This window comes from Buceros rhinoceros, unplaced genomic scaffold (assembly GCF_000710305.1).
Source record: "Buceros rhinoceros silvestris isolate BGI_N320 unplaced genomic scaffold, ASM71030v1 scaffold2268, whole genome shotgun sequence".
In the NCBI taxonomy this organism is placed as follows: domain Eukaryota; kingdom Metazoa; phylum Chordata; class Aves; order Bucerotiformes; family Bucerotidae; genus Buceros; species Buceros rhinoceros.
The window spans coordinates 40,906-54,604 of NW_010427262.1; the positions used below are offsets into that span (position 1 = coordinate 40,906).

Sequence of the window (13,699 nt, forward strand, 5' to 3'; positions counted from 1 at the left end):
TCCTGCTTCTCTGTGGGTGGAAGGAGGAGTGTGAGAGGGGAGGAGAGCTGAAGAAAGTGAAGCAGAGTACACAAAACCTGTCAACCAGCTCCCTTTATTGCAGGCATTCTGAACTGTGCCCATGTGGAGGCATCTCTATACATCCATAGGGATGGATTTTGCCCACATATGAAATTGGTCTTATCTTTTTTTTATATATATGAATGACACACTTTTAATTAAAATGGTAATACTTAGATATTAGGTCTAGGGATTCATTGGAACTTATAGGTGGTTGGCTGTGGTGCTGTGAGTTGTTTGGGCAGCTGAGAATTGCCATTGGGCAGCAATGCTTAACCTGCACCTTTCTCCATGCCAGTTCCCTGTGGCTCAGAAGAGTGGGGAAGTGGTGGCAGGGAGCCAGTGTTAGCTCTGAGCTGGCATCAAACCACCAGGGGTTTTTCCTGCCTCCTAGAAGGAAAGGATTTGGTCTTTACAGATCACTGTGAGATGCACATTAATAAAAACAACATGAATTGACGCATTAGATGCCAAAGAGTAGAAACTACTTTGCCTGACTCTTTCTCACTCTTCTTTTTACAGTGGTGTAAATACACATCGTTACTTTCAGAAGAACAGATGAGGTTTAACCATGCTCACTCTGGAGTGCTAAAACCATTAATAGTTCCCAATAACATAGAGGAATGGTTCAGTTCATGTCAGTTAAATGACTCATTAAGGAAATCAGTCATCAGCAGAATGACTGGCGGTGTACAAACATCACGAAATGTCCTAGATAATTAAGAACGATACAAATCACATGAATCACTCATAAACAAGCAAAGTGTTTTGAACACTAGCCGTTCAATAACAGTCTGTAATCAGAAATTATGAGTGAAAACACGCTTTATAAACTGTTTGTTGTTACGTCACAGGACAAGTTTCATCCCATTGTTCAGGAAAGGAAAGGTGCACCATACCCCTCTGTGCACCTGGCCTGCTTGTGCAGCCGAGGTTTTCCGTCTGTAGCCAACATTAAATGATACAAAAATGTAGCACGCAGGAGAGATTAAAGCCCCATTTATCTCATAGGAAAGTATTTCAATCACATTGTGGTTTTCCCTTTGGTTCAAGAAGGGACTTCAGGCCAGAAGTATTAACAGACAAATCCACAAAATTTAGAATTTAGAACCTTTCCTAAACTCTGTCATCGTAGTTTTGGTGGCTAAGACGTTGCACACAGAGTATTATTTTATCAAGACTGATTCTATCCTTGTACCTGCTATCGTGTCAAAATCTAAAAATCTTTAAAACTTCTGTGACTCATTCCCAGAAAGACACAATATTCAATTTATAGCTCCATTGACAATGCTGTTTTAATTAATTTTCTTAATCTTTTTTCTTGTTCCTCCGCTTCTCATATCTCATCTGTTTGCATTGCCTAGATTTTAATTAAAAAAACCTCTCCTCTCTAAGGAGCAATCTGAAGTGGCAAAAATAATCACTTAAAATATTACAGTCATTAAAAAATTGGCTGTGGTCAAAGCCATGCATTTTCAATTTGCCGACAAACGATATTTTTGTTTCCTTTTAAAGTGTGTTTTGTATTTGAATAGCATCCGCCAGCCAGCCTGGCTATCAGAGATGCTCCTCCAGCTGGGTGGGCTGCGTGACAACTCCTTAATGGGGGAAATTGATGGCCCTCTGCTTATATAGAGGTGAAAGCATACTGGGCAGATTTCTTTCCATCTGCCATCAGCCCTTTGCAAGCTGGCACTGCCCAAATGCCCAGCACATTCATTCCAATGCAAGAAAGATCGCCAAAAAATAAATTGTGAGGTTATAGCTGTCTGAAAGAATCATCAGGGCCATTAGGCCCAGGAGAGATAATATGAAGCGGTGCATCAGTGTTCGTTCCTGATAAAAATGTAATTAAATGATGGTAAAGATGACTGTGGATACTTTAAAGGCATGGAGGTGAACAACATTTTCACAGGGGTGTAGGGGCAAACCTTGGGAAGATTATATGCAGCACCTCTGCCAAAAATCTGTTACACTGAGGAATTTCGCACTAGTGTTTCCAGTTGGTGTTTATCCGAATGGCACAGTTGTATCATTTAGTTGCCCTCTGTTCTGTTCTCCAAGGAAAGAAATCCCATACGATAACGCCAAGAGGTATTTATTGATTCGCAAGTTTGACTTGAACAACTGGGACCAAAGCCGGTTTGGATGAACTTCAGTGTCTCTGTTTACATTCCCAATCTTTGTCTTTTGAGCTTCTCAAAATCTTCACGGCTGTGTCTTTAGCTGCAATGGTGGCACAGGCTGATCTGGTTGACACATGTTACATGACACATGGCAGGGTGAACAGGAGACCTCCAGAGGTCCCTCCCAGCCAAGAGGGCACGCTGAGGGTAGCAGATGTCTCCTTACATGGTGCTTTCATGCAGATCTTTAAAAATACAGAGACTGTTCAGGCATGCTACATGATGTAGGATCCCCGATCGTACTTGGGGCCCTTAGGCCATTTAGATGCTATGGAAAGTTGGTCAGTATTTATTGATGAAAACATAAATAAGTCCAGCTGATAAGTACCTGCTTCACTAAATCTAATTACCCTGCTTTTGCTGACCAATAGTTTTGAGCAGTTCTAATTGAAACCCTTCTTGGACAATCAAGAGGTTTTCCTAAAATCACCTATCAAAGAACAAAAAAAAAAACATAGGTAGAAGATGTAAAATATAAGGATTATTTATTAGGATAAAGAGTGTGACAGACTCTTGACAAAAGTTTGGTTTTGAAACCGTGCACTGTCCCATAGTCTGTATCTTCAAGTTATTAGATAATGCCCTTATAATGGATGTAAAATATAAGGATTATTTATTAGGATAAAGAGTGTGACAGACTCTTGACAAAAGTTTGGTTTTGAAACCGTGCACTGTCCCATAGTCTGTATCTTCAAGTTATTAGATAATGCCCTTATAATGTATAAGAAAAAACTCACCTGAATTAGTAAGGCTTGATGGCTCTCGAAGATAACTTGGCTAAGAACTGAATTCATAGACCAGAAATATTCAAAGATAACAGCAATTTTAGCATGAAAATGTATTTTTTGTAGCAGTGGTACTACTGTAGCATAAAAGAGCCATGATCAAGGAATGTAACACTGCTGCTTCTTCAGGCACAAGCCAAGAAGATAGTCCCAGGAAATTGCCATCCATTTATAAAACAGAAGATAAACTGGGGCTGGGGACATGTGGGAGTAAAAGGACATCATACTGCAAGAGGGGAGAGTGCTCATCCTGGTAAACATTCTTCAGTGCAATCAGTGACAAGGCTTGTTGAGGAAAGTGCTAAGGAAGTATCTGAAAGCTGTTACCTTGGGGGAATTTGCCAAGCTTGACGGACAGAACGGGCAAGGGCGTGCATATTTGGTTGCCTCACCAGCAGACATAGTGGCAAGCATCGGCAGGCAGGGAAAAGTGAGCCATGAGGTGATGCATACGGGAAGTGATGGAGCCAGGTGAGGATGAGCCATGCAGGTCCTTGAAAGTAGGTAAAAAGCAATGATACTATAACTATCCAATAGACAAACTTTAGAAACACAGAGAATTCAGAGTGAAAATTAAATCAAAAGCAAATCCAAGCACTCTGAGATATGGGAATGCATCCAGCCAATTTTCATTTTGCCCTATTCATGTAAAGCAATAGCTTAAAAATTGCAGCTAGTGAATAGTATTGGTAGTGCCAGATTAAATGAAACTTTTTTTTCCTCCCTTGGGATGACCACAGTCCCTGAACAGAACTTGGCTTCTTCCCATTTGGCAACAGGCAGGAGTTGTTTATTTAGGAATACAACAGTTTGCTTATGGCAGGCTGATGGTCCCACTCCAGTTGCAAACAATGGGAGAGAGCTACTGTTGTAAAGTGGCTCCACTCAAGTGCCTGCAAGTGTCCTGTCATCTATTATGTTGGTGATTTGGGAGAAAACTTCATTTAATGAAAGTTACCGGATTTTTCAAAGGATTTATTCTCTAAATATTTTTTTCCTCACAAATTAGTTAACATTTTAGTGCTATAATTTGCCCAAGGACACACTAAATGCTCCACGTGTTTTTAATCCCCTTTATAATAAAATTAAACTCTGCTTTAGTCCTGGACTAACAGCTGATGCTTCCATCATAACAAGGAGAACTATCCTACAAGTTGCTGTCATTTGGCCTTTTTAGTTACAAAATTTGCACAGCAAGCTAATTTGTTCTTACCTTATAAACCATTTAAGTGTAAATAAAAATTAAATGGAAAACAAATTTAATCTGGAATTCATAAGGAGAATTCTGTATCTACAATTCTAGAGAGATCTGCAGAATCTCCAGTTTAGGGAGAACTTAATCCAGTTAGTTTCAAAACACAGTACATGTTCATTCCACATTTTTTATCACTTTAGAATGACAAAAAAAGACAACCTGTAAAATTCAGTCCTTAAATACTGTAAGTATATAGAGACTACATCTGCAAATGAAAAGCTTTGAATTTGGGAAAGAGGCAACACAGTATGTAAATCGTACTTTAGTTCTTTGGTTTTAAAGGCTTGGCTTCAAATTCTGGGTTGAACTCAAGAGAAAATGAGTTTAATGGTTTCAATTCAGTCTCTAATCTGTTCAAGCCCTGTTACAAAACAGCAAAACAATCCAAGATAGTCAGCAGCCCCCTGGATATTGAACAAGACTGACAAAGTAGTTGGGACCGATGTTGCTGAGGGACCATCTCCTGTGGTCCATGAAAATTTGGCTGAGTGCTCTTTGAGGTTATTCACTCCCTTGCTTAGCAGCCCACCATATGAAAAAAAAAAAAGTAGAAACAGATAGCAACTGCTTGGAAAATTATAAGAAAAATATGGAATCTAAGTGTGAACTGAGGGTGATGATTATACAGGCAAGGTAAATGTATCAGGTGGGAGAGGACAGGATCATGAGCAGAGGAGCCCCAGTCCTTGCTGAGGCAGCACAGCTCATGCACGTGGGGCTCATCCCCATCTGCTTCTCCAATGGGCATTTGTTCAGGATCCCAGATGGTGGCACTGGGGCAAAAACATACCAGAAAATGATGGCCCTCCCTCAGAATTTCTTTAGAAACAGTACCAGTGTTTTGAGCATCTTCCTTCCTCACTTCTTTAAAGGTAATGAACATCTCTTTCTGGTTTCACAGTATATAGAATAGCAGAAGGAGTTAAACCACAGTCTGCACTTCTACTCTGTGTAGTTGTTTCACATGAGATTCAAAGCTAACATGAACAGAGGTTGATTTGAGCCATACGTTGTGTGGTTTGTACAAACACAAAATATGTAAAAATACATATTCATAGTTCTGTGTAGCTGTGTATAAAAGATCGTTTTGTAGAACTAATGAAATATGTGATGCTTTCGAGCTTTCATAAAGGGTAGATCATATACCACCGTATAAATAACTACTCATTCACCCTTTTGCCAAACTGCCCATTTATTTATCTAGACAACTTAAATGGAAACTCCATCAGATGTACTTCAGTAAATATTCTGTGAGACAGCAGAAGGGCATACAAACATTAAATGATAATGGAGTTGTATCTGTTTGTGTTTATTTAATAGGTGGCTTTCATCAAGAAAGAGATTACTAACTGCATGCCCCACTATCACATATATACTTACACATAATTTAGCACCTGAGAAATAAGTGAGGCCTGTAAAGGATTTTCCAAAGCTTGTATGCAATTGTAATAACTAGCTCAAAATCTGTTTGTTTGTTTGTTTCCTAAGAGATGAAGGGTTACATATAAATTTGAATTAAGATTTAGCCTAAATATTTTTTTAAGTGTAGTTACTTGACTGCCTGCAGATAATAGGAGTTTTGTGGGGGACTGATTGACAGAAAAAAGATACTTCATTGCTGTACAGGAAATGAAGAAAAGTCTGAAAAGCAAGAAGCAAAATAAACAAATTATTCTTAAAATTCTGATGTTACCAATACCTGTGAGCATGAAGGATACAATCCATGAACAAAAGTCTTTTTGCAGTCAATTATAACTATCTGCAGAGTACAAACAGTGTGTTTTCAAAGAGAAGTAAAATGTAAAGCTGTTTCATTAACTTCTGCTAGTTATACAATACTTTGTGTGTCAATTATTCTGCCTTTTCAGTGGCAGGAACTGCATATATGGTGCACAGTGTGTATGGTGCATTAACAGAGCACGGAGAGTTGTGACAAAATCTACTTAATTTCCATGATAAATTATCAACACTTCAGAATCTTTCTGTTGCTTTGACCTTTCCTTGGAAGAAAAACACTTTAACAACAAGTTTATTATAACAGTTGAAACGGTCTTTATGGGTTTTAGTGTGTCTACTACTTTAAGTAATATTTAGTCAATGTTAATAAACATAGAGTTGTTGTCATTCAACTATAGACCAGAAAATCTCTATACAAAAATCAGACTTGAAGGAGGCAGATTTTTTTTGTAACAATGCACAGACACCTCTAGAAATGTAGTCACAAAATATATTCCTAAATATAAATTAATTGCTAGGTTATTGGCAACCATACTTGAAAATCATCAACAAAAGAATTACAACTCATGTCTCTTTTTTGCATTGATAAATGAAGGAAGAGTTACAGAATCTGACACAATGTGTTATTTTTTAATTTGCTCATAAAGTCCCATAGACAAAGATGTACTGGGCAGGTTTCATTCCTTGCCACATATTTCTCTTTGTTAAAAATTTAATTATTCACTTACATGGCAGTGCCATAACCTTTTTAAAGGCAGAAGAGGTGATTCTCATACCTTCCCTCAGCACATTATAAAGGGGTTCAGAGACAAGAGGGCACTGCATAGACTGTACTGAAAAGGTCAATGCAATTTGGCATTGTATCTCATTTTCAGAAGTTGAACTGTGGTTAAGAATGCAGAATTATTCCAATTAATAATTTCTTATTTTGGCTTTCATTTTTAATGCAACCAAGATTTCCATTTTAAAAAAGTGTTTGAGGTAATGATTACTTTTTTCAGTTTGTTGTAATACGAACAATTCAATAAAATGCCAAGCTCTCACCTGCACTAAGGCCAGGTACATCCGTAGATCTGTTTCAGCCACACAGGTTTGGCAGAATTCTACCATTTTATCAGACCATAAGGAGGCAAAAGTAGGATAGGAGAAAGAAAAAAATCTGTACTGTAACCCCCATATGTTCCTCACAAGCAACTCCTTCCAGGTCAATACTCCCGGAGAGTCATGGTAGTCAGGGCACGTTGGGGCACATGCATGGCTTCATTTGATGCTACTGAGGTGATATACACAGAAATACAATAGGAAAAGCAGATTTATTGGGTTTGGGGGCAGCCTCAGGGCCCTTGAGACTGCTGTGTCTATAGAGCTGCTGCCTGTAGAGCTGTTTGTTACGCGATTCAAACTAAATACAGCATATACAACCTTTTCACTCCTACGCTTCAAGCCCAAAGTTTACTGTATAGCAATGCATAGCAATTTTAGACACAAACACCTCTTCTGGCAAAAATTGAGGCATGGAGCTCTGATGTGATGCACAGCATGAAACTCTTAAGCCAACAAAATACCATTAACAGTATTTGATATACTACCAAAGTTATTTCTACACACAGTTGTGTATGTGCCAAACATAACGGCAATACTTTAAAATAGAAATACATACCCAAAGATATGGTACATGTCTTTTCCATGCAAACACAGATTTACAATGGTCCATAGCGCATTTGTAGGGAAGCAGGGATGGGATTAGGATATAATCACCATTGGGTTTGGGCCAAAAAACCTAAAACACAACAGTTCATTTTTTCTTTTTATTTTGCTTCAGGCATCAGTGAGTCATGAGATGACGTACAGCTCTCTCTGAGCTCTGACGGTGCGTTAGCAGGACACTTTACAAACCCAATGTAAAGTCAGCTCCCATGTGCTCCTTTTGTCCACAGCATAGCTGTCAGTCGGATGGAAACTCCATCTACTTCCATGGGACAGAAGGCAGCGAGTTCAACTTCGCCACCACCCGGGATGTGGACCTCTCCACAGAAGATGCCCAGGAGCAGTGGGCAGAAGATTTTGAGACCCAGCCTAAAGGGTGAGTGCTCCTCACCTGTGCAGGGCTCTAAGCAGCATGCAGCATCACTCCAGGGATGAGGAAATGGGTGAAACAGGGAATTTCATTTTGTCTTTGTTGCATAGTCAGGGAAGATTGTGACTAGGATAAATAGCAACACAGTGAATAACAGGTGATTGTGGATTTTAGGAAGGAGTGAGTCTGGAAAGGCCGGAAGGAACAATCTCTCTCCAGATGACCTTTTCACCAAAGTTTTTAATGAAAAAATTAGTGCTTATGAATTATGTAGTCATTCTGAAGAAACACATGATATTGATCAGTTTTTTCATTCACACTTGAGTGTTGTGGACAAACTCATACCCACATGAAATCAAATTCCTCAAGAAATTCATCCCCTTCTGGATCATTCCTGTGAGGCATGAGAGAGCTCCTGCTTGTGCAGAAGCCTGCAGATGCTGGAGGAAGCACTGACGGAAGCAGGACAGCTGAAGCAGCTGCCTGCTCTCACCTTCCTGCACTGAGAGCATGGCCATACGTCCCATGCAAGAGCTGAGGATACGGCTGGTAATTTACTATTTTTACTTTAAATATATACATGTGGATTCAAAGGGTACCTGTAAAGCCAGAAAGACAGGTCCAAGAGGGACTGTTGCAAGAGCACAGAACATAAAGAAACCATCTAGGACAGCAAAATTACTACTCTTACCAAAACATAAGTGATCTTTAAGGAAAAAAAAAAAGTGTCCTGGTAAAGAAGTACCATTTCATAGACCTCAGTATATAAATTCTGACAAAAAAAAAAAAACAACAATGTGGTTGTGATTCTTTTTTATTTAAAAAAAAAAAAGATTCATTAGTTGCTGTAACCCCAAGGCAGTGAGAAACCTCCACTGTTAATTTATGGGTCTCTACTGAATGTTGATTTTACCCTACAAAGCGGTGTAGATCATTAGCAGCTGATTCAAATGCTGCCTATGCTCTGCTGAAGGTAAAGAGCACCTTTTAAGAAACATATGCTAATAAGTCCTGTGAACACGTGGTTTATTTCGGGTTTACAGAAAAAATATTCACTGCGAACTCCGTTCCAGTCCAAATAACCAGGCCGTGGCATAGCAGGTGCTGTTTCAGACAAAGGAAACAAAATGCGTACGTGTGCATTGTGTGTTAGGTTACCATGTCGGATAGGTTTGAGATGTTCTTTCAGCCTCTTTTCCATCTTGAAAATACAAGATGGGAGTGTCACCTGCTGACATCTGCCCTGTCTGCAGATGCTGTCTCAGCTGGACCAGGTGTTTAGCTAAGCTAAGCTGGTCCGGTCACAACCCTGGTTAGCAAATGCACAATTCCTACCCAATTAGGAATATTACATTTTCACTGTCACACAGTGTCTAGTTACAATTGTAGATGCCACTGTGCCCAGCTGGGCATGAGGAAGGGTGCACCCAGCAGATGCCTTTTGCTTTCTCATCCTACATGCAGTCCCAGGAAGCAGGTCCTGATCTTCCCTGCCGCATGTCAGTCTTGGTGGTGTGGCAGCCTGTCCTAGCAGGGGGTGTTTGTTTTCTGAGGCACTGAAAGGCCAGCCCAAGGCCTCACAACTTTTTAAAAATTTTTTGCATTTCAAATTTTATTCTCTATTAGAAACTTCCTTCTTTTAATTGTTGCTATAAGAATGGAGGCTTAAATTGCATGTATCCATGAATGCACGCTGAACTTGGGTGGCATTATAGACTACATCCCCACCCTATAAAATTGCCATCACCACTGAGCCTCCGTGACATTTCTGTGGGTCTTTGCTTTTTACACAACTGCTAGTTTAGGAGCTCCTCAATGCTTTCTTGGAGAAATATTTCTGAATACTATCTGAACTGTATTTGAAATACCATTTTATTGTGTTGACATAGTCACAGAAACACTTTCTACCTGAGACCTGAGAGCTTGCCGGAAGTTCTCAGGCTCCCGTTTGTAACATCAGACGGAGCCAGTTAGCTCTCAAAGGAAAGGCAAAAGCATCCCTCATAAGGGAGAGCAAAAGGAAGCTCCCATGTAGGGTCACCAGCACCTGCCTCTGCACCAAATGCTCTCAGTGGTGAGACATCTGAAACAGCTCAACGCTGAGGGCAGAGGAGCTTATCATTGGTTTTCGGAAGCAGTTGATTGGTATTTTTGTATGTCCCACTTAAAGCAATACATGGATAGGAACTGCTTTTGTTAGTATCACACATCTTCCCGCTGTCATTCTGCTTTTCTTTAATTGCATAAATGCTAGAAGTGAACAGATCCCCACATCAGACTGTCTCTGCCTCCAGCAGGTACACTGCTACTTTGGACCTCTGAATCTACTTGATCTAGTTTAGATTATATATCATTCTATTGCCCGTTTTGTAAAGAAGAATTACAAGAGTCATGCGAGAGGGAAATTAATTTAAGTGTAACGTTAAATTGAGAATGTCCACATCTCTGTCATGCCATCACCCAGGTTCCTTCTCTGTTTGCCCTTACACACAGTGTGTTGATGTATTTCTATTAAAGCACATTCTTTTTTAATGCTGTAGAACTTTCTGGTTTTCATTGCTAATGATGCTTAAAAGGAGAGGATTCCTGGAAAGATCCATGATCTGCATCATTCATGACCCCGGGTTGTTTTGTGGGTCAGTACAGAGACTGCTTTAATTGAGCTAAATAGAGCATACAAAAGATCAATGGAGCATTGTGAGATTCTGTTGTGTCAGTTAAAGTAGGCATGACTGTTTAATTCTGTACTTTTCTTCAGCCCAAGAGACCCATTTCCAAAATTGTGTTTGAGTATATTGCACATTACCTTTAAAATGTCTGCATGACAGAATTAGGGTTAGGTTAAAGTGTGCTTACATTGAAACATTTATATTTATATCATAAAGCTTTTCAGTGATGTTGAGCTCACTAATTCCTGTGGAAATGGCTGGCAGTTGAAAGCAGGATTTCTAAGCAGGCATGTTGCTGGTCTGTCACAGCTTAGGTCCGTAGAGAAACTAGCAGCTTTTAAGAAGACCCTAGAAATACCTTTTGAAATAGTTGGAGTGGTTAGTCTGATAAACAGACTGTTAAGTACTTGAAATGACAGGTTTTGAAACTGTCATATGGCACATCACTGCAACAGATTGTTTCTGCTGGAAAGGGACAGGAAAAGGCTCTGCCTTCCCATAAAGGTTTCCGAACTTCAGTGTTTTCTCATTCATCCTGAATCACATTGTCTAAATGATTTTATTATCAGGATTTAGTGATTCTAAATAACTTCATTGTTCCATCAGCCTTATAACTTTAAAATACTTTATTATGAATTCATTAAGACTTCAACATGACTAATTATGTATCAGGCCAAAATAATGTAAATTTTTCAACAGTTTTTTTAATCCTTCAAAATATTTTGAGTTTTGAATAAACCAACGCTTTCATGATGAAAACATATTTTCAATAAAAATATTTAATTGAAAAATTCTGCAACAGCTCTTCTAATTATCACTGACTGAAAGTAAGATCAAATTATTTACAGAAAAACAGAGATAGTATCATCACATATTAGAAACACAGAGGTCTTTTTTCATACTGTTCATGTGTAACTTAAAAACTATTACCTTAAATGCTCAAAAAAATTTAAAAGAGAGCGTTTTCAACTATTACCTACATATTTAATGACTGTATAGCAGATATGGTGGATATGTGCTTTTTCGAGTTTCATTGATCTGGAAACCTTATATTATGCAAAATGGAACAAGATGTAATTATTTTTTAGGCATTTTTATGCCAGAAATAAAATGAAGGTGATGGAACAATAGAACACTAAATATCTGGTATTTTCATTAAAAGATTGAATTTTTTTGTAGTTCATCCTTTTTGGCCAATTTATTTAAAATCTTTACATTAACTTTGCTTTATTTGAGTCAACTGAGTTTAAAAGCTAGTATTGACTATATAAGTAATGTCATAGGAAACAAAATTGAAACGCCACATTTTGTTGTCCTCTGTAAAAGCAGCTACTTTCATATGCACAAATGACCTTCTAGAACATAACTTTGTATGAGCTTATCAGTAGTGTGACACTGCACGTTCTCTGCCCATTGTTGATCTCTGCAGGTGGGACATTTTCGGAGCCGTCATTGGTACTGAATGTGGGACATTGGAATCTGGTTCAGCTGTGGTATTTCTCAGAGACGGAGAAAGAAAAATGTGCACTCCATACATGGACACTACAGGTTATGGGAACTTAAGATTTTATTTCAGTATGGGTGAGTATATATTCCTAATGTAATACAACGTGAAGCATGTGAGATTTACATTGTGCAGTGTACATAGAACCGATTTAAATACTGCTCAGGAGAGGATAGCTCTGGTTTGTGACTGTGATGCCCATGAGCATGTAAAACTGACCACTGTCGGTCAGGTAAGAGTCCACCCTTCTGGATGCCCACACAGGAGTGCAAACATTGTGGACCTTCCAAAAATATTCCAGGTAGCACTGACTTGGCGGTAAGAACATTTCTGAACCAGGCAGGACGCTCTTGAGTAGTCCTTGATGGACTTTTCTTCCATGGATTTATCCAGCCCATTTTTTTTCGTGATATAAACTGTGGCTAAAACAGTTTATTATAGACGTTACATGAATGTGTGTCCATGTAAGATCAGTGTCTAAACTTCCTTTATATTTAGAGATGTGATCAGTACCGTTGCTGTAAAAACCCATTCACACCCACTGTGAGCCAGCTGTGCTAGAGCAGCTGAGCAGCTGCCTGGATTCCGCTGACTGCGCCTCTTGGATCTCCATTGATGCAAAGAAAGCTTAAGCGCCTGGTACACACATAGGTGTGGGTTCCCTCTTGTTCAATTCTCAGGCAGGATTCACTACACAAGCACGGGTTATTGTTGCCGCTTGAAGGATCCAAGCGTATCTGAGACATATTCACAAGGCTGGCAGACATAAGCCAGGACTTGGGGGACAGACACAGCCTGCTGAAGTAGTGGGTAGGTGAACCAGGCCCCTCCACAGCGTCTAAAATGATCCTTGATACTAGTGTTTCATCAGTTGAACCTGCCTGTTGTGCCCACAGCTCCATAGCTCAAGAATTCTTCTTGTGAAGAAGCATCTTATGTCTTGTGACTTCTAATTTCACTCAATGCCCCTTACTCAATTATTAGAAGAGATAGTCGTATCTTCATCACCCTACCACACCACAGGGGATTTGTAGGTACCTGTCATACCCCTCTGCAGTTATATCCATGTAGATTCTGGTGTTAATCCATCACAGTCAACAGAGTTTCACCCAAGGATGAGATAGGAGGAGCACAGAGGTGGGACAGCCTTATTACCTCGTTGAACCCATAGAATAGTTTCTGCTCAAAAGCTCTTACTACATCCATAAATATTTTTCTCTGTGTATGTATTGGCCCAAGGCGAGATTCACAGTGAGTGTGCTACAGTCAGGGAGGAGGTATGGCCTACAGGTGGTATCCCTCATGAAAAGCACTAATATGGTGTTAGCAGCATCTATGGTCCTGCCCTGCTGGGACAGGGTGCAACCTCAGTCATTTACCAGGGCTGAGAAAGCAGCCAAGAGCAACCCTGTCCTGCCACTTCCAT

The 13,699-nt window shown here is 39.5% G+C and overlaps 1 protein-coding gene across 1 annotated transcript in view; it reads left to right on the forward strand.

Moving 5' to 3' along the window:
- Positions 1–13,699, forward strand: part of RELN (reelin) — a gene marked incomplete at its 5' end in the record, with an annotated part of 120,648 nt that overhangs the window by 38,961 nt on the left and 67,988 nt on the right. The window contains 2 exons of the mRNA XM_010141799.1: positions 7,961–8,106; positions 12,199–12,350. Of these exons, the coding sequence (XP_010140101.1) occupies positions 7,961–8,106; positions 12,199–12,350 (298 nt within the window). The remainder of the gene's footprint in view (positions 1–7,960; positions 8,107–12,198; positions 12,351–13,699) is intronic.